Source organism: Kogia breviceps, chromosome 4 (assembly GCF_026419965.1).
Source record: "Kogia breviceps isolate mKogBre1 chromosome 4, mKogBre1 haplotype 1, whole genome shotgun sequence".
In the NCBI taxonomy this organism is placed as follows: Eukaryota; Metazoa; Chordata; class Mammalia; order Artiodactyla; family Physeteridae; genus Kogia; species Kogia breviceps.
Window position 1 is genome coordinate 175941422 of NC_081313.1, and position 21877 is coordinate 175963298.

General features: G+C 46.8%; 2 protein-coding genes across 10 annotated transcripts; one reads left to right on the forward strand and one right to left on the reverse strand.

The window, feature by feature from the left end:
• Window positions 1–3389: 3389 nt before the first annotated feature.
• On the reverse strand, window positions 3390–5026 carry UBL5 (ubiquitin like 5). 2 transcript variants are annotated; one of them, XM_059059836.2, is made up of 5 exons: window positions 4940–5026; window positions 4490–4556; window positions 4193–4276; window positions 3994–4031; window positions 3390–3540 (listed from the first exon to the last, which is right to left on the reverse strand). In XM_059059836.2, exons 2-5 carry the CDS (start codon window positions 4543–4545, stop codon window positions 3497–3499), a joined length of 222 nt encoding a protein of 73 aa, XP_058915819.1. In that variant the 5' UTR covers window positions 4546–4556; window positions 4940–5026; the 3' UTR covers window positions 3390–3496. The 2 variants fall into 2 exon arrangements, with proteins under 2 accessions (XP_058915819.1, XP_058915818.1); XM_059059835.2 differs by having other exon boundaries at window positions 4490–4605; window positions 4940–5025.
• Window positions 5027–5056: 30 nt separating this feature from the next.
• FBXL12 (F-box and leucine rich repeat protein 12) lies at window positions 5057–16909 on the forward strand. 8 transcript variants are annotated; one of them, XM_067032869.1, is made up of 6 exons: window positions 5083–5260; window positions 5493–5644; window positions 10442–10686; window positions 10797–10869; window positions 11903–11943; window positions 15426–16909. In XM_067032869.1, exon 6 carries the CDS (start codon window positions 15426–15428, stop codon window positions 16245–16247), a length of 822 nt encoding a protein of 273 aa, XP_066888970.1. In that variant the 5' UTR covers window positions 5083–5260; window positions 5493–5644; window positions 10442–10686; window positions 10797–10869; window positions 11903–11943; the 3' UTR covers window positions 16248–16909. The 8 variants fall into 8 exon arrangements, with proteins under 8 accessions (XP_066888967.1, XP_066888971.1, XP_066888968.1 ...); XM_067032870.1 differs by having other exon boundaries at window positions 5075–5644; window positions 10538–10686; XM_067032867.1 differs by lacking the exon at window positions 11903–11943 and having other exon boundaries at window positions 5075–5260.
• The last annotated feature ends 4968 nt before the right edge of the window (window positions 16910–21877 follow it).

Below are 21877 nucleotides of genomic sequence, written 5' to 3' on the forward strand. Positions count from 1 at the left end.
GGGGGCCAGTAAGGCAGCTCACAACCTGGCATCTGGCTTTCACCAATGAGCAAAAGAGCAAGATAGAAACCAGTCGCTTCACAACCCAATCTCAGAAGTGATATACCATCACTTATGCCATCTTGTTTGTCAGAAGTTAGATCTACCCTATACTCAAGAGGAGGGGATCACACAAGGGCATGAATACCTGAGATCATTAGGGGCCATCTTAGAAGCTGCCTCTCAGCTGTGATTTTTTTTTTTTTTTTTGTGGTACGCGGGCCTCTCACTGTTGTGGCCTCTCCTGTTGCGGAGCACAGGCTCTGGACGCACAGGCTCAGCGGCCATGGCTCACTGGCCCAGCCGCTCCGCGGCATGTGGGATCTTCCCGGACCAGGGGAAGAACCCGTGTCCCCTGAATCGGCAGGTGGACTCTCAACCACTGCGCCACCAGGGAAGCCCAGTTGTGATGTTTTTGATCACTTGGTTAGGGTAGTACCTTAACTATTTTCCCCTTTGTAATGAATAACTACTTTTGGGAGAGATACTGTTGAGACTGTGCAAATATCCTACTTCTGCTTAAACTTTTGCCCACCAACTTTAGCATCTATTAGTGCATCCTGCCTACAGCAATTATTACTACGGTGATGTAAGGGTGGGTGATTTCTTATTTCTCTCTTTCCTTCTACAACTAACTGAAATTCTTGTGTAATGAAGAGTTGTCCCTCCTCCCCCCACTCATTTACATATTCAGTTATTTATTTATATGAGCATGGGCTCAAGGATATTTAATTCTTTGGGTTATAATCCAATACTATTATTTTGTTGCTCAAGTTGTTCCAAATTTGGCCACTGAGAGCTTTTTCACAGGTTGGCCTCTGTGCCCTTTCAACATGCTTCCATCCTTTTTATCTGAGTACTTCTTACCTTCTGGTACACAAATTTTGGGAGTTTGTTTTTTAAGCAGACAGGTAAGGAGGATACTGACCTGTAAGAGCAGGAAAATACAGGCTCAGCTTGTATTTTCCCTGCCCTAGCTCTGGAATCAATTACTTCTCCTCCCCCCCACCCCCACCCCAAATTACTTCTCCCAGAAGCCCTGGTTCCTTTTATTGGAGAATATTATTTAGAAACCAAGATCTGGTTGCTGGGTGTGCTCAATGATACTAGGGTGTCACGGCTTCTGGTCCCTCTAAGTGGGTAAAGGAAATATATGTATATATGCACATGTCTGTATTTCTACATGTCTGTAAACATATTAAACAAAAATCATGAGTCCACACTGATAACTCCCAACTCTAATCCAGCCCCACAGGGTTCATTCTACCCACCCCCTTCCACTGTACCCTCTCCTAGTTTTATTTGTAACTTCTTTCTCCAGCAGCAAGAAACCTGGCTCTAATTATATACAATATATTATCCAACCCAATGTGTGTATACATGTACAAAACTAGTTTCAGATTTGCTAAATCATACCACTGTGAAGAACATAGTTACCAACTAAAGTACAGTGTTTGTGTATAATTCTTTTTTCTTTATCCTTACAGTATTAAATCAAATTACTTTTTCAAGGTTATTTAGGTCAGCTCCTTTCTCCCCTAACCCCTTTGGTGGGGTCATGTGATTCACTTGTAATACAGGCAGATTTATTTGACAGCCTGCATTCCATGTTTCTCCCTATGTCCTGGTTGGCAAATGCTGAGTCTTGCACCCACCACTACAGTTCCAGACATAGCAGTTTCATCACCACAAAAATCCCTGCATACTGCCCTTTTATGTAAAAAAAAAAAAAAAAAAAAAAAAAAAACAAACAAAAATCAATAAAAATACTAATTAAAAAGAATGAAACAGATAATTTATATAGAAAGCATAAAAAAGCAAACCGCTGAATAGTATGTAAATATTACAGAATATATAATTATTCCAATTGTATAAAAACTATAGGTTGTATTTCAGAAAATTTCTGTATTCACTCAAATGTTAATTATTGCCACTGTCGGTGGGGATATTATAAAAATAAGAAACAACTTTTAACAAAACATTTGGATTTTTTTTATGAGCAGTTATTGGCCCAGTCTTTGTAAAAATAAAAGTGAAGTTTATATAAATGCATTGAAAAAGGCCTGACCTCAGGAGAGAGAATGGGGCCAGGAGTGGGGTCTTACTTTTAGCCTGTACTTTTCTATGCTGATTTGAAAATAAGGACTCATCTTGTCAAGGTTATCATGAAATTTAAAAAAAAAATTTGGGGAGTTCGTTTTTTAAGCAGACAGGTAAGGAGGATACTGACCTATAAGAGCAGGAAGAGTAGGGGTACCAGAAAACAGAGATTTCTAACTTGTCAGGAGGAAGTAGAGTCCTAGGGACAGGAGGGAAGCCAAGGGAGCAGGTAGGGAGGTGGCCAGTGGAGACCAAGGTGAGACGATCACCCCAGGCAGCCGGCAGGTCTGCGTCCCAAGAAGCTTGGTGGCAAAAGGCAGGCAGAAGCCTGGGTGGAGCAGTGGGCTAGACTTGAACATGGTTATGTCCTGAGGACGATCAGCCAAGTCAATACACAGAGAGGGGAGAAGGGATGGAGCAAGGTTCTAGGTGAAACTCTCAAAGCACCTCCAGAATGTGGCTCTGGGAAAGGACAGGGCCAAGGTTGACCCCAGTATCTGTGGCCAGGGGAACAGAAATGGAGTGTTTGGGGTCCTGTCTACTCAAACCCGAGGGAAGAAGGCAGGAGACAGCTAATAACGCCAGGCATCCGGCTGTTTTCACTCCATTATCTCATCATTATCTCATGGAAATGGGATTGTCATCATGGTTCCCCTTTTCAGAGGAAGAAACTGAGAATCAGAGAGGCTGACTCCTCCAAATTCCACTGCTAATGATCAAAATTCAAACCTAGTTGGTCTGACTGTTGAGGCTGGGTTCTTCTTATAGCCTATGCCACACTGTCTCACTCTGTCCACCAGGATTTCTTAAGTGTTAAGAACTGTGGCTGCTTAATCGTGCTTTATCTCATCTCCACTTCACAACACACCACTGAAGTTCCAGTCTGGATAAGGAAATGAAGGTTAAGGGAGATTAAGTAACTTGCCCAGGGTCACAGTTGGTGGCAGAGCTGAGATTCCACCCATAGTCTCTCCGAATCTAAACCTGTATTCCTAACTACTACATCTACTGTCCTTACCCAGAGGCTCCTTGGTCTATTAGGATGACAATAATCCCAGGATCTCTTGACCTTCAGAGACTCATAGCTAGCCCCAGAGCTCTGTCTTCCATTCAGGCTCCCAGTCTACTGGCTCCCTCACTGATCCAATCTTGAACTCTTACTGAGCAGCTGGGTACTGAGAATATAGTGACGACCAGATGCCAACCCTCCCCTCAAGAGACGGCCCTCACTCAAAGATGACAACAGTGAAGCAGCCTCTAAGTTTTTATTAACTTGAGTTTTCAAAAACAAGCATCCATATTAGTGTGGGGGGTGAAGGCGGGGGAAGAGGGAAGGACAGGGAGAAGGAATTCTGCTCTATTGGTAATAAAGCTCCAGGTTCATCCCATCGTGGATTTCATCTGAAGTTACAGGTGTTAAGGAATCCTCAATGTGGGCTCCATCCCCACCCCTCCCATCTGTCACAGCTGGGTCAGGGTGGCCACATTTTAATTTGGATCATTTTAATTTGAAAAGAATCCAGACTTTTTAAAAAGTTCGTGTTCCTTTTGCACAACAAACATGCCCGAGTCTCCCTCCACTCTGACCTCCCGTACCCAACTCAAGTGGAGCTCAGTAATAAATACTTTGACTCAAAAGTGTCAAAGTCTTACAAGCCGAGTCAAATAAAAATATTTCACCAACCACCCTCCTCCCCCAAGAAGATAATTACATGGCTCCCGTTTTCTAAATACTTAGCATGTGCCACATATTAAGGTAAACGCATTATGTGCATAATCTCATATAGACTCCAGTATTGAACAAAGAGAACCAAGTCTGGGTATGTAGACCCTTCCTCAAGAAGTAAAGGATACAGTCCCCCAGAGATACGTGGTCCTTAAAAATCGTGTACCTGCGGGATAAAAATTTTTCAGGAAAAAGCCTAAGGAGGCTTTTCAGCCTGGAAGCAAGCTGAGGAAGTTCTGCCTAAGCAAAGGGCTGGCTGCAGCCCTCCCCCAACCAAAAACTTCTGGCCTGCTCCTGTCCAGCCCCCAGCTCTACCCCTGTACTCACCACTTCTTCAATACGATCTTGTTCCAACGGGTGCCAGTTTGGGCTGCAATCAGCTTCTTAAGGTCCCCGATGGTGTCATCAGTACTGGGCGCAGAGGAATTAAGGAAAATGGAAGGGGGAGATAGAACGCGACGAGGACATTTCCAGGAGTGAATGCACTCTGCCAGGACCCCATTCCCGCCCCCACCCCTGCCCCCGCGTTTAACTAAAATCACCCTACAACACAGACTGAGTTGCCTTCCTCATTCATGTCAAGCACCCTCCGGAAGCCACAGCCTCTCGGCCGCCAGTGGATACTTGCATTTAACGCGGACCTTCTTCCCCAGACGGTCGTTGCATACAACCTCGATCATCCTGGCTGGAGCTACACGGGGCGGGGATAGAGGCAAAAGAATCAGGACTTCAGGCAGGAGCTACACAGAGCGGGGACAGAAGCAAAAGAATCAGGACTTCAGGGGTCCCTCAGGCCCCAAGACACCCCGGTTATTGAGACTTAATGTTCACGCCCCCCTCAATCCCCCAGATCGGAGTCTTCCTGGGCCCCAAGTCCCGTGTCCCAGGACCTCGGACCCCACGGCGACCGCGGACCCCAGGCAGCCGCGCGCCCCACCCCCCGTCCCGGCCCAGTCCCACTTCAGATAGCCTGAAGGCCGAGCCTCGCCTCTCGCAGGCGGATCCTGCGGATCCTCGATGGCCGGGTCCCATCAACTTTCTCCTACTCCAGACCTCTCCACCTGGACCCCTCACCTCTAATCTCCTGGAACCAGCAGACGCCACACCAAGCTCGCTCGAATGCAGAGCCCCGCCCAGCGCTGACGCTAAGAACCGGAAGCGGAAGTGCGCAGCCGAAAGCTCCTCCTTCCGCTCCTCCCAGTGCCTGTCAACACCGGGCGGAGTTCGCAGCCCCGGGCCGGATGTGGGCTTGCGGTTCCCAGGATCAGCTTTGGGGTCCCGAGCCTGAGTAGAGGGACACATGTGGACGGAGCGTGGAGCCGAATGAGGGTCCCGGCGGGGGAAGGGGCGTGGAGAGTCAGAGGTCATGGACCGGCGCCCAGCCGTTTGGATGCAGTTAGTTGAAGGCTTTTCGCTGTGCCGAGACGCCGTCTGGTGTGGCATCTCGGGGGGCGGGGATGACCTCTCATTCCTGAGCCTGACGGAGCCTCTAACTGCAGCTTTAGGGCTTTGGGGAGCCTGGGTCAAGTCCTGCGGGCATCCCGTCCGCCCCCCTGCCTTCATTCAGGGCTGGGCCTCGGAAGCGTTTTGTTCACTCCTCCCCTCTGCTTATCTCGCCTGCCCCCAGGGACATCTTGGGTGCAGACTACAGTCAATAAGTGAAGGAGCCTCCTGATCCTGGCCTGGATACCAGCACTTACCAGAATGGAGTTCACGTTGCACGCCTACCTGCAACACTGACGAGGAAGTTGGAAACTGCACAACTGCAAAATCTCCCAGGTCTGTATCTTCAAGGAAGGTCGCTCCCGCCCTACAGGGGGCACTGTGTACCAGTTCCCAACCTTGCCTTTCAGCGCCAAAGCAGCCCCTGAACTGGTCTGGTTCCCCAGAGCTGGTGGGACAGAGAACACCCCTCCCTAAGTCCAACCCGCCAATGGAACAGACTCTTGAACTGTTCCTTCTCAGCAGACAGGATTCTCCTAGTTTGGTGAGCCTAAAAGGATTCACTCTGAAAACGGGCCACCACTTCTATTTTTTAAAAATTTATTTATTTTTGGCTGCGTTGGGTCTTCGTTGCTACGCGTGGGCTTTCTCTAGTTGCCCCGAGCAGGGGCTACTCTTCATTGCGGTGCGTGGACTTCTCATCGTGGTGGCTTCTATTGTTGCAGTGAGCGGGCTTCTCATTGCGGTGGCTTCTCTTGTTGCGGAGCACGGGGGCTCTAGGTGCGCGGGCTTCAGTAGTTGTGGCACATGGGCTCAGTAGTTGTGGCTCGCGGGCTCTAGAGCGCAGGCTCAGTAGTTGTGGCGCACGGGCTTAGCTGCTCCGCGGCGTGTGGGATCTTGCCGGACCAGGGCTCGAACCCGTGTTCCCTGCATTGGCAGCCGGATTCTCAACCACTGCGCCACCAGGGAAGCTGCGGGGCCACCACTTCTGATTCACCCAATCCACCTTCCCAAACTAGGATATGAGATTAGGTGCAAGACATGAGATGCTTTCCTGGGGAAAGGGAGGATGCTCTGTGACCCTGTCGGGGCTGTCCTGCCTTAGGGAACTGACCCAAGGAGTCCCACCTCAAACTCTAGACTCAGGGGCCTTCCTGCCTCAGGACTTTGATCCGTTATTTCTCCGACCCCTGCAGAATCCCTCTGAGTGGGCTTGAGGGGGCAGGGAATCTGAATGGAAAGCTTATTCAGATTGGAGACACAGGCTCAGGATCCAGACAGATGAGTCAAAACCCCTTAATATTAAGCTGTGTGATCTCACTCTTCCCCTCTCTGATTCTCATCTTCCTCATCTATGAATGGGGAGAGCAATCCCCACCCTAGGATTGTAGTAAGAATCGGTCTTGGACCAGCCCCTGACAGTTCTCTTGCAGAAGAAAAGATGGGGCAAGAGGGGCAGATGCGAAGGTCAGGGGTGAGCTTGAGGGGACTAATGTGCCCGAGGAAGTTTGGAAGGAGCACATCTTTGCATTCACATAGAAATACTAGGACACACCAGATGTTGATGGTGTTTACCACTAGACGGTGGAATTGCTGTGTCTCATGTTCCTCTTTTTGGTGCTTTTGGTGTTTTCCCAGATTACCTACAATGAACATTTGTTACTTCTGTAATCAGAAGAAAAGTAAATGTTATTTTTTTAAAACAAGAAGTTCTAGTTTTTCAATGTTTGATTCAAAGGGAATTCCCTGGCGATCTAGTGGTTAGGACTCTGTGCTCTCACTGCCGAGGGCCCGGGTTCAATCCATGCCCAGGGAACTAAGATCCCAGAAGCTGTGTGGCGCAGCCAGAAAAAGAACCCCAAAGTTTTTTTTAAATTTTTTTTAAAAGGGCGGGGGGAGCTAAGGCACTGGATGGTGATGCTGAGTTATGGGCTGGGGGAGATTGGAAAGGGGTGAGGAGTGCTGCTGAAAGGGGAGGAATATAAAGTCTGGGATTGTTGGGGGCTTGAGCTCCATGGGCAGTAGTGGGGATCTAGTTGGGGGGCTGCCAGCCCCAACTGGGCTAAGGCATCCTGAGGAAGTGGAGGGGATGGACAATGGGAAGTCCCAGGACTAGGCTGCCACTGCTGCATGGACTGCCTCCTCCAGAGCCAGGTGGGAGGGGGAAAGGCCTCAGGAGACAGGACACCTCACCTTAGAGACCTCTCTCCACATCCTGGTAAATATCACTGGGCGTTTCCCATGAAGGGACTCAGTGCCTGCCCATTGAGGGGCCAGGACAGCCCCATCCTCCTGTCTAGGCAGCCAAAGGACCTGCTGTCAGAGCTGCTCTTGTGAGGAGGTAGATGCTTCCCAGGAGGGAGAGTTCTGGGTCAGAACTCAAGGAGCAAGCTGGGAAGGGCCCCTCTGCCCCTTGTCGCCTAAGTTTCTGACCCAGAGGAAGGAGCTTATACTTGGGGATTCCCATCCCTCCACTTCTGTATGCTTGATGGGGAGGAGATGGTTCTTAGGAAACCCCTGTAACTGATCTGGGGTCAGGAACACCTGCGTTCTGCTGAACTGGAAGGTTCACCAGAGGGGAAGTAATCTTCGAGGTGGAGAGAGTTGCTCAGGAGGTCCCTTCCCCCAACATCTCAGCCTGTCAACAGGCCTTGGAGATGCAGCAGTGTCCAAGGCCAACCTGCCATCCCAGAATTCAGTCTGATACAGGAGGAAGACAAGTAAAAAAGAAGACAAGTGAAGAGGTCCTTGCAATACAGTGTGACACAGGTGCTGTGAAGGGGAAGCCCAAGGCACTGGGAGCAGAGGAGTCATTGCCCCTGCGAGCTGGCATGGGCTTTCCGGAGGGAATCGGAGAGCACTGTGATAGAGGCCCGCACTCTGGCATCAGAAAAATCTGGGCTTGTGGCCCTGGCAAGTGACTTGACCTCTGTGTGATCCTTTTGGTATTTTCTTCCACAGTTGTAAAATGGTTGCCAGAGCATGAAGCATTTTTTCTGTGCTCTTGTTTGAGGAAAAATATCAAAGGGGTTGGATTTATTAATAAACATTTGGAACTTTCTTGCACATGGTAAAAATTCAAGCAGTACAAAAGTATTATATACAGCAGCATAAAGTTTCCTCATCCTCCAGACCCCAGGCCCTCCCCAGGGACAACTACAGTTACAAGTTTTCATTTCATCTCTGTGTCTTCAAACGTGATACAGAGCCTCCCAAGAAAATGAGGAAACCTCTCAGATGTTAATAATACGTTTCAATAGAGATAGGGACTTTGTATTTTCAAGTAACATACAATATTTTAAGTTGTGTCAAAGGGCAGAAATGAATGAGTTAGTTTTCATACAGGCCTTTATGTATAAAATGAAACAATAAATATATATATATATATCCAATGAGATCAAACTTTATACTGTTCTCTACACCTTTTGCTTTTAAAAGCAAATATCCTAGCGATTGTTCCAAACAAACAGCACAGAAGGACCTACCTCATTCTTTCTGATAATTGGAGATCCTAGAATTGGGATTATTGGGCCCTACAGGGGCTGCAATCTGATATTGCCAAACGGTCTTCAAAGATTTTGCATCAATTCTGCCCCATCTGCAGTGATTGAGAAGGTGTATTTCCTCACACCAAGGCTAGTGTGGGTATTTTCTGGCTTCCTCATCTTAATCTGATAGGTGAATACTACAGTGCTTTACTTTTTATTTATGGATAAGTGAAAGCATACAGATTTTGAAGCTTTATTCAGATATAGTTGATATACAAAACTGCACACATTTAACATATACATCTTAATGAGTTTGCTTTTTTGTTGCCGGGCTGCCCATCATGTGGGATCTTAATTACGTCTCCAATTTCTTCTCTCTGTGTGTATTAAAAACATGTATTGGGCTTCCCTGGTGGCGCAGTGGTTGAGAGTCCGCCTGCCGGTGCAGGGGACACGGGTTCGTGCCCCGGTCCGGGAGGATCCCACATGCCGCGAAGCAGCTGGTCCCGTGAGCCATGGCCACTGAGCCTGTGCATCCGGAGCCTGTGCTCCGTAACGGGAGAGGCCACAGCAGTGAGAGGCCCGCGTACCGCAAAAAAAAGAAAAAAAAAAAAAAAAAAACATGTATTGCCAGGGAATTTCCTGGCTGTCCAGTGGTTAGGACTCGGTGCTTTCACTGCCCTGGCCGGGTTCAATCTCTGGTCAAGGAACTAAGATCCTGCAAGCCGCACAGAGCGGCAAAAACAAAACAAAACCAAAAAACCAAAAAAAAAAACCCAACCCCAAACCATGTATTGCCATTATAGGCTCTTCGGAATTAAACTTCACATGTCCTTTGACCCATCAACCCAACTCCTGGTTATTTATCCTATAGAAATAAAAACATACGAGGTATATATTACATATGTATGTGTGTGTGTGTATATATATATATATATACACACACACACACACATATTCATGTACATACATATATAAGGAGAATGTTTAGCGCCGATATTGCGGTGATAGAACTGGAAGCAACGTGAATGTCTGAATAAATTTCACTGCCCTTATGAATTGCAACTTTAAAAGTGATATATTTAGAAAAAAAAGTGATATATATCTGGAGGGAGTGTCAATTCAGGCTCTGTGGAGAACAGTTTGGCGCCATCAATAAAATCGACAAATCCAACACGTCTTTTAACAAGCTATTTCACTTCTACAAATTTATTCTCGAACTCTCCAACTTGTCCTCCGCTCTTGGTTCCGCCCTCAATCCCGCCCTTTAGGGCTCGTGACCGCCCAGCCACGCTTTCCTGGCTTGGTCCAAGACTCCCACCCCCCAGTCTCGTTCCCACCCTTAAACCTGCCTCCGGGCTTCGTCACCGCTCTAGCCACGCGTTCCGGGCTTGGTCCTAGTTCCCCGGGCACGCCCCCCGAGTCTAGTTCCCGCCCTTGACCCCGCCCCCGGGCCTCGTCACCGCTCTAGCCCCGCCTTCCGGGCTTGGTCCTAGTCCCCAGGCACGGCACCCGAGTCTCGTTCCCGCCCTTAACCCCGCCCCCGGGTCTCGTCATCGCCCTAGCCACGCCTTCCGGAGTTGGTCCTAGTCCCTACCGCCCACCCTCGGTGCCGCGTTCAGATCCCGTGTTGGTTTGGCTCCAGGGTCCAGCCACGTCCAGAGGAAAGCCAGAACTCTGCCGGCTACCGGAAGCCACGACCACCTCCCTCCCGGCACCCTCACTTCTCGCCGTCTCTTAGGGGCTTCCAAGGCGAGTCACCGAGTCCCTTTCGCCGGAAGCGGAAGTGCGTGTCGGCGGGATCATGGCGACTTTTGCGGACTTGCCGGACTCTGTCCTGTTGGAGATCTTCTCTTACCTCCCGGTTCGGGACAGGATCCGCATCTCCAGGTGCGGCCCCGCCCCGCGCGAGGGAAGGACCGGGCGGGGGGTTGCACCAGGAGATGGACATTTGGTCCCCGCGGGGCCGGGACGTTCTAACGGCGGGTCCCCTTCCCCAGGGTCTGTCACCGCTGGAAGAGGTTGGTGGACGACCGGTGGCTGTGGCGACATGTCGACCTGACGCTCTACACGGTATGCGGGGCTGGCCGGGCAGGTCTGGGCCAAGGTTGGGTTGGCCCGACCTCGAGGACCACGCCTCCAACCCTGTGTTTCGAGCGAGGCTGTCCCGGGTGCATCCCGGCCGCGTCAATTATTTGCTCCACTGTGACCTCCAGGCTTCAGTTTCCCCACCTCCAGAATGGGTGTTACCAAAGTCGTGCAGGGAAAGGGCTTATTGATGAGTTTTCATGGAGAAACCATTTTCCATAGTCAACTTATTTCCAGAATTAATCTCCTGAGTGGTGCAGGCAAACCATTTCCACTTTCTCCCATTTGCATTTTATTTTTTTCTTTTTATTATGAACTATTTCAAATATATGTAGAAATGTACAGAGGATAATATCTGAAACTATGTACTCACCACCTAGATTTAACCTTTTTTAACCTTTGGCCTTATTTACTGCTGATCTTCTGAAACACATACAAATGTTTATATATACACATATGCATACAACATTTTTAGGTATATTTCTTGCACTTTTGAAACCCTCCTCAGAGGTAACCACTGTCATAAAGTGGATTTGTAACCTTTCGCGTTTTTATTTATTTATGTGTGTGCCCGTAAGCAATACACAGTATTGTTAACATATTTCTAAAATTTAGATAATGTTGTTCTACTCTTTAGTTAAATGCTGTTTTACTTATATAACCAGCTTTATTCACACATCACTTTTGAGATTTATTCTAATCAGCACTTGTAAATCTAATTCATTCCTTTGAACTGCTGTTAAATGAATATACCACAATTTGTTTATCTATTTTCCTGTTGACAGATGGTTAGGTTATTTCCAACTTTCTACTGTTGTGAACAGCTTTATAAGGCAGTGTCTCAGACTTTATTGTGCATATGAATCACCTATGGGGATCTTGTTAAAATGCAGATTCTGATTCATTGGCCTGGAGTGGGGGCCCCAGATTCCAAATTTCTAACAACTTTCAAGGTGTTACTAATGCTGTTGGTTCTTGTTCCACAAGAATGTCCTTGTGTCTGTCTTCTTGCATCCAGGTACCAGTTACTCTGAAACCTAGAAGTACAATTTCTGAGAGGTAGGATCCTTTATATTTTCTCACTTTCAGTTCTTAATCTGCAATTCCAAAATCAGAAAGCCAGAAAAGTGAAAAGGTTTTTCGTAAGCTTGGCACAAATTCATTTGGTGGCAGCACCTGATGTGAGGCTGTTAATGTCCTTTTCCTTATCCCACTTGGAATAAAAGTCATGTTATACTGAAAAATATTAATCTGATAACAAGGTGCTGCCCTTGACCCTTCTGATGGTATTGTATATGGTATTTGTACCACATTAATTCTGAATTCTGAAACCCATCTGTCTCCAGGAGTTTTGGATAAGGAATTGTGGCCTTGTATAGAAATTATTTTTCTTGAAATCACCTTTAAAAATGGTTATTTTTTCTGTACTAAAAAACTAATACATTACATAATAATGTAGTTCTTAGTTATTTTTTCTGCCATTTTATTATGAGAAATTTCAAACATATATAAAAGTTGAAAGAATAGTACAGAGAACACGAAGTTGCCCATTATTTTATTTAACTACATTTGTTTTATCACCTGTTGACCGATCCATCCATCCCTCTTTCCATCCATCAATCCATTTTATTTTTTAAATACACTTCAAAATAAGTTGCAGACAAGAGTCCACTTCATCCCTAAATACTTTAGCATACGTAATAGAGATTAACTAGAACATTTGTTTTGCATTTCTCTTTTTGAGGTTTAATTTTTTTAAATCACACAAGTCATGAATAATTCTTGTAAAAATGTTGAAGTAGTATAGCTATGTATGGTGATGGATGTTAACTAGACTTATTGTGGTGATCATTTTACAAGACATACAAATATCGAACCGTTGTGTGTACACCTGAAACTAATATAATATGTCAATTATATCTAAATTAAAACAAAAAACCATTGAAGTATTGCCACAGATGAAGCTAAGAGCCTCTGACAGTCATTCCCTGGTATCTTCAACCCTTCCCCAGAGTAACCACTATTATAAGTGTGGAATATTTCCTTCTATCCCATCTTCTATGCATTTATACCCTTGGGCCTGTATAAGGGAAGGAAAATGCAGTGGTTACAAGAGCAGGATTGGCCTTTGGAGTCAGGCTGTGTTGAATCATAGCTGTACTCTTGCAACAAGATTCTGGCCACTGCATTTTTCCAGAGGTACCTGCTACACAACCAGGTACTGTGTGAGCTTTCTAGTTCAATGCTCATCACTGCACCTGGCAAACAGTAGGTACTCAATACAAGTTAGCCGTTATGGTTGGAATAATTGTACCCATATAAATATATAGTATTGTTTCTTTGTTCTTTAACCCTTAAAGTATCATTTTGCCACTCTTTTCCTGCATGTTTTGAGGAGTTACCAGGGTTCATATCTCTGGATCTGGTTTGTTCTTAGTTACTACCTACATGGCTGTTATCTTATCAGTGGACATTTGGTTTTTCCTGTAAAACCACGATGTCAGAAACCAATGTTTCTGTAGGGTAAATTCCACAAAAGAGGTCTTACTAGGTCAGGCAGTATGTGCATTTAAACAAACAAAAAATAGTTTTAAAATATAATATGGGGGGCGGCGCAAAAAAGATATACACAGGATTCAAAAGGTACAAAATAATAAAAATTGGAAAGTAAGGTCTCCCTACTTCTGTCACCCAGGTCACCTTGTTCTTTCCCAGAGAAGCAGCAGATGCTCCCCCGCCTTTTTTGTGTGTGTGTGGGGGGATCTTAGTTCCCTGACCAGGGATCAGACCCGGGCCCTCGGCAGTGAAAGTGTGGAGTCCGAACCACTGGACCGCCAGGGAATTGCTGCTCCCATCTTCTTAAAACAGGTGCCAGTGGGTGTCCACATTTTACATTTCAGTAAAAACCACCAGATCGCATTCCAAAGTAGCCAGACCAAATCCCACTAGCAGGACCTGAGAACTGCTTCTCCACATCCTGGCCAATGTTTGATATTATGAAACTTAAGGGATTTTCTCATTTTGTCCTTTAACAAGTAAAAGAGATTCAACCTCTGGCTTCGTAGCCATTTAAAATTTTGCCAACGGTCGCTTCTACTTTTGTGAGTTACCTTTTAGTGGGCAATATTTCTAGTGAGTCCCTTTCCCTCGGCCCAAACTTGCAGGTCCAGATTTTATCAGGAAGATTTGATTCCTCTGTCAAGAGTAGTCAACAGGGGGAAGGGATAAATTAGGAGTTTGGGATTAAAATACACACACTACTGTATATAAAATAGATAAACCAACAAGGACCTACTGTATAGCACAGGGAACTATATTAAATATCTTGTAATAACCTAAAATGGAAGACAATGTAAAAAAAGTGTATATATTCTGAATCTGAATCACTTTGCTGTACACTGAAACTAACACAAGATAGTAGATCAACTATATTTCAATAAAAAATTTTTAAACAATTTAGGAATAAAAGGATTAGGGATACCAAGAACCCAACAGAAAAGGTGTAACTGAGAGGTAGCAAAATATCCTCTTGCCTGGTCATGGATTTTGCTAATAAAAAAAGTCATATTTACAAAAAAAAAAAAGTCAACAGATTTTATGGTATGCAGTTTCTTTTTATTTTATTTATTTATTTATTTTTGGTTGCGTTGGGTCTTCGTTGCCGTTGTGGAGAGTGGGGCGTACTCTTTGTTGCGGTGCGTGGGCTTCTCATTGCGGTGGCTTCTCTTGTGGCAGAGCACGGGCTCTAGGCACGCGGGCTTCAGTAGTTGTGAAACGCAGGCTCAGTGTGGCTTGTGGGCTCTAGAGCGTAGGCTCAGTAGTTGGGGCGCACGGGCTTAGTTGCTCCGCGGCATGTGGGATCTTCCCAGACCAGGGCTCGAACCCTTGTCCCCTGCACTGGCAGGTGGATTCTTAACCACTGCGCCACCAGGGAAGTCCCTACAATTTCTTTCTTCTGTCCTTTTTTTTTTTTTTTAAGCTAAAACGTACATATAATGAAATGCACAGGGTACCATTTAGTTATAGTTTGTTTGTTTGTTTGTTTCCTACTAAGTCTAACTTCCCAGGGTTAATTTTTGCAGCTTTCACTATTACCAAGCTGTGATTTTTATTTTTTTCTTTTAACCTAGATCTGATTTACCCTGGGAAGTTTTAGCCATTTTCAGTTTTATTCTGTGTTGCTTATTTCCATGAGGAGGTAGTCATTAAGAAAGGGATAAAAATATTGCCGGGTGGATTCACTTTCTTGCTTACTGCAGAAGATAACGAGAATCCACTCTCTTGCTAGAGACAGATCTGTTATGGTCTCTTACTGCCATTGCTTTTGTTCCAACCTAGAGGTCAAAACAGATGAAATCATCCTGTTGCTCCTGGGGAGTTATCTGGTTGCCTGAGGCTGGTGAGGGAAGGACAGAATTCCCAGGGAACATCAGAGCCCCAGCTGGGGACTGCCTGTCTCCAGGCGGGTGGGGGCCTTGGAAGATGCCCCACATCTCTCCCCCAGTCACAGCCCCTCCGCACCCCGTCTCTGGTTCTTACAGATGCGGCCTAAAGTCATGTGGCACCTCCTTCGCCGGTACATGGCATCCCGGCTCCATTCCCTGCGGATGGGCGGCTACCTGTTCTCGGGCTCCCAGGCTCCCCAGCTGTCCCCCGCCCTGATGAGGGCCCTGGGCCAGAAGTGCCCCAACCTCAAGCGCCTCTGCCTGCACGTGGCCAACCTGAGCATGGTGCCCATCACCAGCCTCCCCTGCACCCTGAGGACCCTGGAGCTGCACAGCTGTGAGATCTCCATGGCCTGGCTCCTCAAAGAGCAGGACCCCACCGTGCTGCCCCTGCTCGAGTGCATCGTGCTGGACCGTGTCCCCGCCTTCCGCGACGAGCACCTGCAGGGCCTGACGCGCTTCCGCGCGCTGCGCTCGCTGGTGCTGGGCGGCACCTACCGGGTGACCGAGACCGGGCTGGATATGGGCCTGCAGGAGCTGAGCTACCTGCAGAGGCTGGAGGTGCTGGGCTGCACCCTCTCGGCCGACAGCACCCTCCTGGCCATCAGCCGCCACCTCCGAGATGTGCGGAAGATCCGGCTGACCGTGCGGGGCCTCTCGGCCCCTGGCCTGTCGGTCCTGGAGGGCATGCCGGCCCTGGAGAGTCTGTGCCTGCTGGGGCCGCTCATCACCCCAGAAATGCCTTCCCCGCATGAAATCCTCTCCTCCTGCCTCACCATGCCCAAGCTCAGGGTCCTTGAGCTGCAGGGGCTGGGCTGGGAGGGTCAGGAGGCGGAGAGGATCCTGTCTAAGGGGCTACCCCACTGTATGGTCATTGTCAGGGCCTGCCCCAAAGAGTCCATGGACTGGTGGATGTGACTGCACCAGCCGACCCTGAGACCCCTCTCAGCTTTTATTAATGAGTCCCAGACCCTCTGAGCAGCACCTTACCATGGGCAGGTAATCAGGCTGGAGAGGTATGAAGGCCACAGGTAGAGAGAACCCAAGCCTTGGCTCCTTCAGATCATTGGAATCATGGTTTGCCAGCTGTGTGGCCTCTGTGACATCAGCCAGCCTCTCGGAGGCCCTGTCCTCACCTCCAGAAATGAGGAAGACCATAGCTACCTCTCGGTTATGTTGCAAAGCCTTACTCTTTACCAGCCCTGAGGCCCGAGAAGGTCCTCGATGAAGAGCCATTCTCAGGAACAGGACAGATGTGGAAGGGTGGGTTAGGAGTTAGGGAGACCTGAGGGGCCAAGGCCCCTAAGGAAGCCTGGAAGGGCTGTCAACGCATGTGCGCCAGCACACTGACACATCACTGACATGCCGACACACCACTGACACGCTGACACACCATCGATAGTCCCCCATGCACGCAGGAGACACGGAGAGAAGGGCAGATACAACTCATGCTTTGATGATCGAAATGTTAATAAAGGTTCTAAGTTGTCCTTTCAGTATTTTGTATTCTGTATTTTCCAAGTTTTCCGCAATATATATTATTTTGCTATTAAAGAAAAATAATCATGTTTTTCAGAAAAGCATTTGGTTTATTCATTCAACAAATGTGTCTTCAGCCTCCGCTCTTTTGCAAGCATGGTTCTAGGCACTGAGACCACAGCAGTGACCAAAACACACGAGGAAGAAGGCAGGGTGATAAACAGGTGAACACATGCATGGAACAGTTTCAGAGACTCTGAGACAATAAACCAGAACCACGGGATGGAGGCACACGTGTTTGGTTGAGTGGGCAGGGTGGGCCTCTCTGAGCCGAGAGCTGAGAGGTGAGGAACCAGCCCCGGGAAGCGCTGGTGAAGACAGAAAAGGCAAAGACTTGAGACGGGAGTGAGCTTGGCAATTTCCAGGGATGGGAAGAAGGTCCAAGTGGCCGAGGGAACAAGGGGTGAGCAATCAAAAGTGAAGTCAGAGAGATGATGGGGAGAGGTTAGAAGGGCCTCACAGGTGGCTTTGGTTTTCGGGGTTCAAAAGGTAGCAACTCCTTTTCCTGCCCTTTGAGTCTGAACCACTTGAAAGATGCAGGTGGCAGACTGATAGTGATCTTAAGTGCCCACCCATGAAATGAGCGTTACTTTTTTTTTTTTGAAGTATAGTTGATTTACAATGTTGTGGTAATTTCTGCTGTACAGCAAAGTGACTTGTGACTCAGTTATACATATGTATATGTATATACTTTTTTTTTTTTTTTTGCCACGCCGCACGGCACGCGGGATCTTAGTTCCCCAGGCAGGGATCAAACCCGTGCCCCCTGCAGTGGAAGCGTGGAGTCTCAACCACTGGACCTCCAGTGAAGTCCCTGTCATCTGTTTTAAAATGTGCCTGGACAATAGTGCAGCCTTGGGGCAGGGGCCTGGTACCCACCCCCCCACCCCCCCACCCTGTCAAGGGATATACATAACAATATCTTCAAGCTGTTTTGCAGATACTGAAACCTCCACCAGGTGGGAGAAGTTAACGGTATGGTGCCCACAAGCATTTAGACCCCAGACCGGTTAGAACCAGAAGGTTAATGATGCTGACTCCCACTTACCTCACCACCAACAAATCAGAAGCATGTCCACGAGCTGATCATGCCCTCTGAACCATTACTGTACAACTCCTCACTACCCACTCCAGGTCGGGACACACAGTTTTGAGGACATTAGCCTGCTGTGGCCCCCTTTGCCTGGCAAAGCAATAAAGCTATTTTTTTTCTAATTCACCCCCCCCCCAAATAAAAATAAAACAAGACAGAATGTACCTGGAACTTGTTTTAATCACGTATAGTAAGGTGATAGACGTGGAGACAGCGGTTGTATGGCCATTAGCATAACTGACACCATCTTGGGCCCTGTTCCTCCTGTCCTTCCACTGACCCTATGCAGGACTGTACTGTACAGTAAATCACTTCTCTGTCGTCAAGGGCTTTGTAGTTAATACTGTTTCCTAATCATTAGGTTCAGGTGGCCTCTATGCTCTGTTAGGCCCCCAACAATGATGAAAACTTTCACTGCTGATGTATTCCTGGCACCCATGAGACTAGTTACCCATTTATAAATCTTGACTTGGGAATGCACATCCTGTTTCCAAGCACCTTCCCCCATACCCTAGGTTAACTATAAATTGTCCAAATGGCCCCTTGGGGGTGTGGAGTGTGGCTGTGAATGCTTCCGGATCGCTGTCTACCTGATCCCACCCTGTGAGCAAGTTACCCTCCGACAAACTGATCCATTGATTATATGGAGCTGCCTGCCTTGTTTTTCGGTCTCCAGATGCCTTCTCATTTCGGTGGTCTCTTCTCATTCTCTCCATCCTCCAACAACTGTCCTCTAAAGAACGGCTTATTACTACAATTTCCAAGGGAAGGGGCATGTCATGCCACGCACGGACACACGGGGGCGCACCAGGACTGGCCAGAAGGCGTGAGGGAAAAGCGTGGGCCAGAGCCTTTGTTATGGTTTTTGCTGGAAGGAATGGGACAGGCAGGGGAGGCCAGGAGAGCAAGCTAAGAATTGGATGGTTTAAATAATTTCAGTGGGGGACTTCCATGGTGGTCCAGTGGTTAAGAATCCGCCTTCCAATGCAGGGGACGTGGGTTTGATCCCTGGTCGGGGAACTAAGATCCCAAATGCCGTGGGATCACAACTGAGCCGGCAGGTGCTGCAACTAAGACCCAACGCAGCCAACAATAAATAAATATATAAATAAATAAATATGTTTTAAAAGCATTTAAATAAATAAATAAATAAATAATTTCAGTGGGTTCTAGGCTCTAGGGGTGGTCCCTAGTTGCATGTTACATGGTCCTGGGATGATATAGGGCAAAGGGGAATATTAGTTTAGGGTCCCAGGGTTAGATAAGGGAGGTGATCGGGTTGGCTGGTTTGCATATGAGAAGTGGACTCCCAGGCATGTGGTTTGCTATCTCTAGGAACTAGCTAACCCTGGGAGGGGCGGTCTTTCCCCAGGTTTGCAAGACCTAAGATGTCAAAGCATCATAAAATGTAGAAAATAAAAAAAACATGATTAATACACCCTCCCATGGGAATTCCCTGGCTGTCCAGTGGTTAGGATCCAAGCTCTCACTGCCAAGGGTCCGGGGTTCAATCCCTGGTTGGGGAACTAAAATCCCACAAGCCAGGCAGCATGGCCAAAAAACCCCCCCAAAAACCAAAACAAACAAAAAATACACCATCCCATGAAGGTAAGGTATCATTTATTGAGTGCTTGCTTATTGCATGTCAGGTACTGTGCTCAGTCCTTCATGTACAGACTCTATCAGCAGCCCAGTGAGAAAGGCACTGGAGGAGGAAACTGAGGCACAGAGAAGTTAAGTAGCCCAAAGCCACACAGCTAAGGAAGTAGCAAAACTTGAGTAATCTTATTCCATGATCTTAACCATTATGTGAATTTGCTTTGTTGACATGGAGCATTATGTGAAAGGATGGCCCAGTAACTGTGCTCCATTAGACAAAAAAATTTTTTTAGTTTATTGAGGCATAATTAATGTATAACAAACCACATGTTTAAGTAATTTGATGCCTTTTGACATGTGTACACTCGCAAAACCATCACTACAATCAAAATAACATTTCCATCACCCCCAAAAGTTTCCTTGTGGCCCCTCATAACCCTCCCTCCATTCCTGTCCCCAGGCAACCATTGATCTTTCTGTTGCTATAGATTATTTTGCTTTTCCTAGAATATTATATAAATGGAATCATATAGTGTGTTATTTTCTCTGTGTGTATGGGAGGGGTCTTGTTTCTTTCACCCAGCGTAATAATTTTGAGATTTATCCAGACTGTTGCAGGGATCAAAAATTTGTTCCCAGGGATTCCCTGGCAGTCCAGTGGTTAGGACTCCGTGCTTCCACTCTAGGGGGCCCCTGTTTGATCCCTGGTGGTCGGGGGAACTAAGATCCCGCATGCCCTGCAGCGTGGCCAAAAAAATTAAAAACAAAAAACTTAAGTAAAAAATTTGTTCCTGAGTAGTATTCCATTATACGGCTAGAGACAATTTGTTATCCATTCACTGATGGATGGTTATTTGCGTTTAAACATATAATTCTTGAGCAGAAATGAACACAACATTGTAAATCAACTATACTTCAGTTAAAAAAGTAATGTATAAAATAAGCCTTGGGACTTCCCTGGTGGTCCAGTGGTTAAGACTCCGCAGCCCCAATGCAGGGGTCCCGCGTTCGGTCCCTGGTCAGGGAACTAAAGATCTCACATGCTACAACTAAAGATCCCACATGCTACAACTAAAGATCCCTCATGCTGCAACTAAGACCGGTGCAGCCAAATAAATAAATAAGTAAATATTTTTTAAAAGAGCCTTAGAAAACATATAATTTCTGGTTAACAAGAAATTTTCCTGATGTTGAAAATAATAAATAATTTTAAACATTACAGAAATTGAATCTATTTCTAATCCCTGGCCCGCAGGGAATCATTGTAAGTTTGGCTTATCGTCTTCTAAAACTTTCTTTGTCTTGTTGACTGAAAAAAAAAAGCACAATGTGAGAGTTGTGAGTTAAGTTTTATTAGGGACAAAATGAGGACTATAGCCCAGGAGACAGCCTCTCAGATAGCTCTGAGGAACTGCTCCCAAGAGGTAGGGGCGGAGGTCAGTATACATATGACCTTAATGAAGGGGGATACGTTCAACCAAGCACACATTTGGTAGAAGGTTGCTGCTAGTCGCAAGGAGCAGATGTCTCTGTTAATAGTTTTAGTGCTTTTCTAAATATGAGAAGATGGAAGAAACTAGACTGATAAAATCTTCTGAAAAATCTAACTATCAGAAGACCTGTTCTCCCAGTCCCCCCCCCAACCCCGAGCACAGATTGCCTCATTCCTGATCTCCACCCTGATCTCCTTTCAGGGTGTGTTGAAGGTCAGCTACTACAGTGGCTAGTGACCTCATTCCTGTAGAGCCAGAAGGCAAGTGACAATTTTTAGTTGGCAGTCTATTATTGTGACTTTGGACAAAAAACAATCATGAACATCTCTTCATTTCCCTCCTGAGTTTGAGACCAGTCACAGGAATCAGCAATGAAAACAGCAGCTTCATGGCCCATAAAAGCAGGCCTGAAACACGTGGCTCCACTATGCGGCCTGGTGGGTTTTCTGATATTTCACCCCTAGATTTGCCAAACCTACTCGGGCGTGGCAGAGCTGGTCAACACAAGGCTCCTCTAGATGCTTCCTGCCTGGCCCCAGCCTGATTAGTATACCCTCTGTCTGGGGCCCAGAAGACTCCAAAAGGCAGAGAGAAAGGGTGTGAACGGTTCAAACTCAGCTTCTTCTTCCAAACCCACTATTCAGATAAAGTGTGTGCATGTGTATGTGCAGAGAGGGATCAGGGCTGTCGCTTCAGCTGAAATTCCCCCTACTCGGACCCAGGGAGCCAGAGGAATGGAGTTTCTGCCCTAACTCAGACTAAAGTAGATGCATATCTATTTTAAAAATTTTTTTAAATTTTTTTAAAAATAAATTTATTTATTT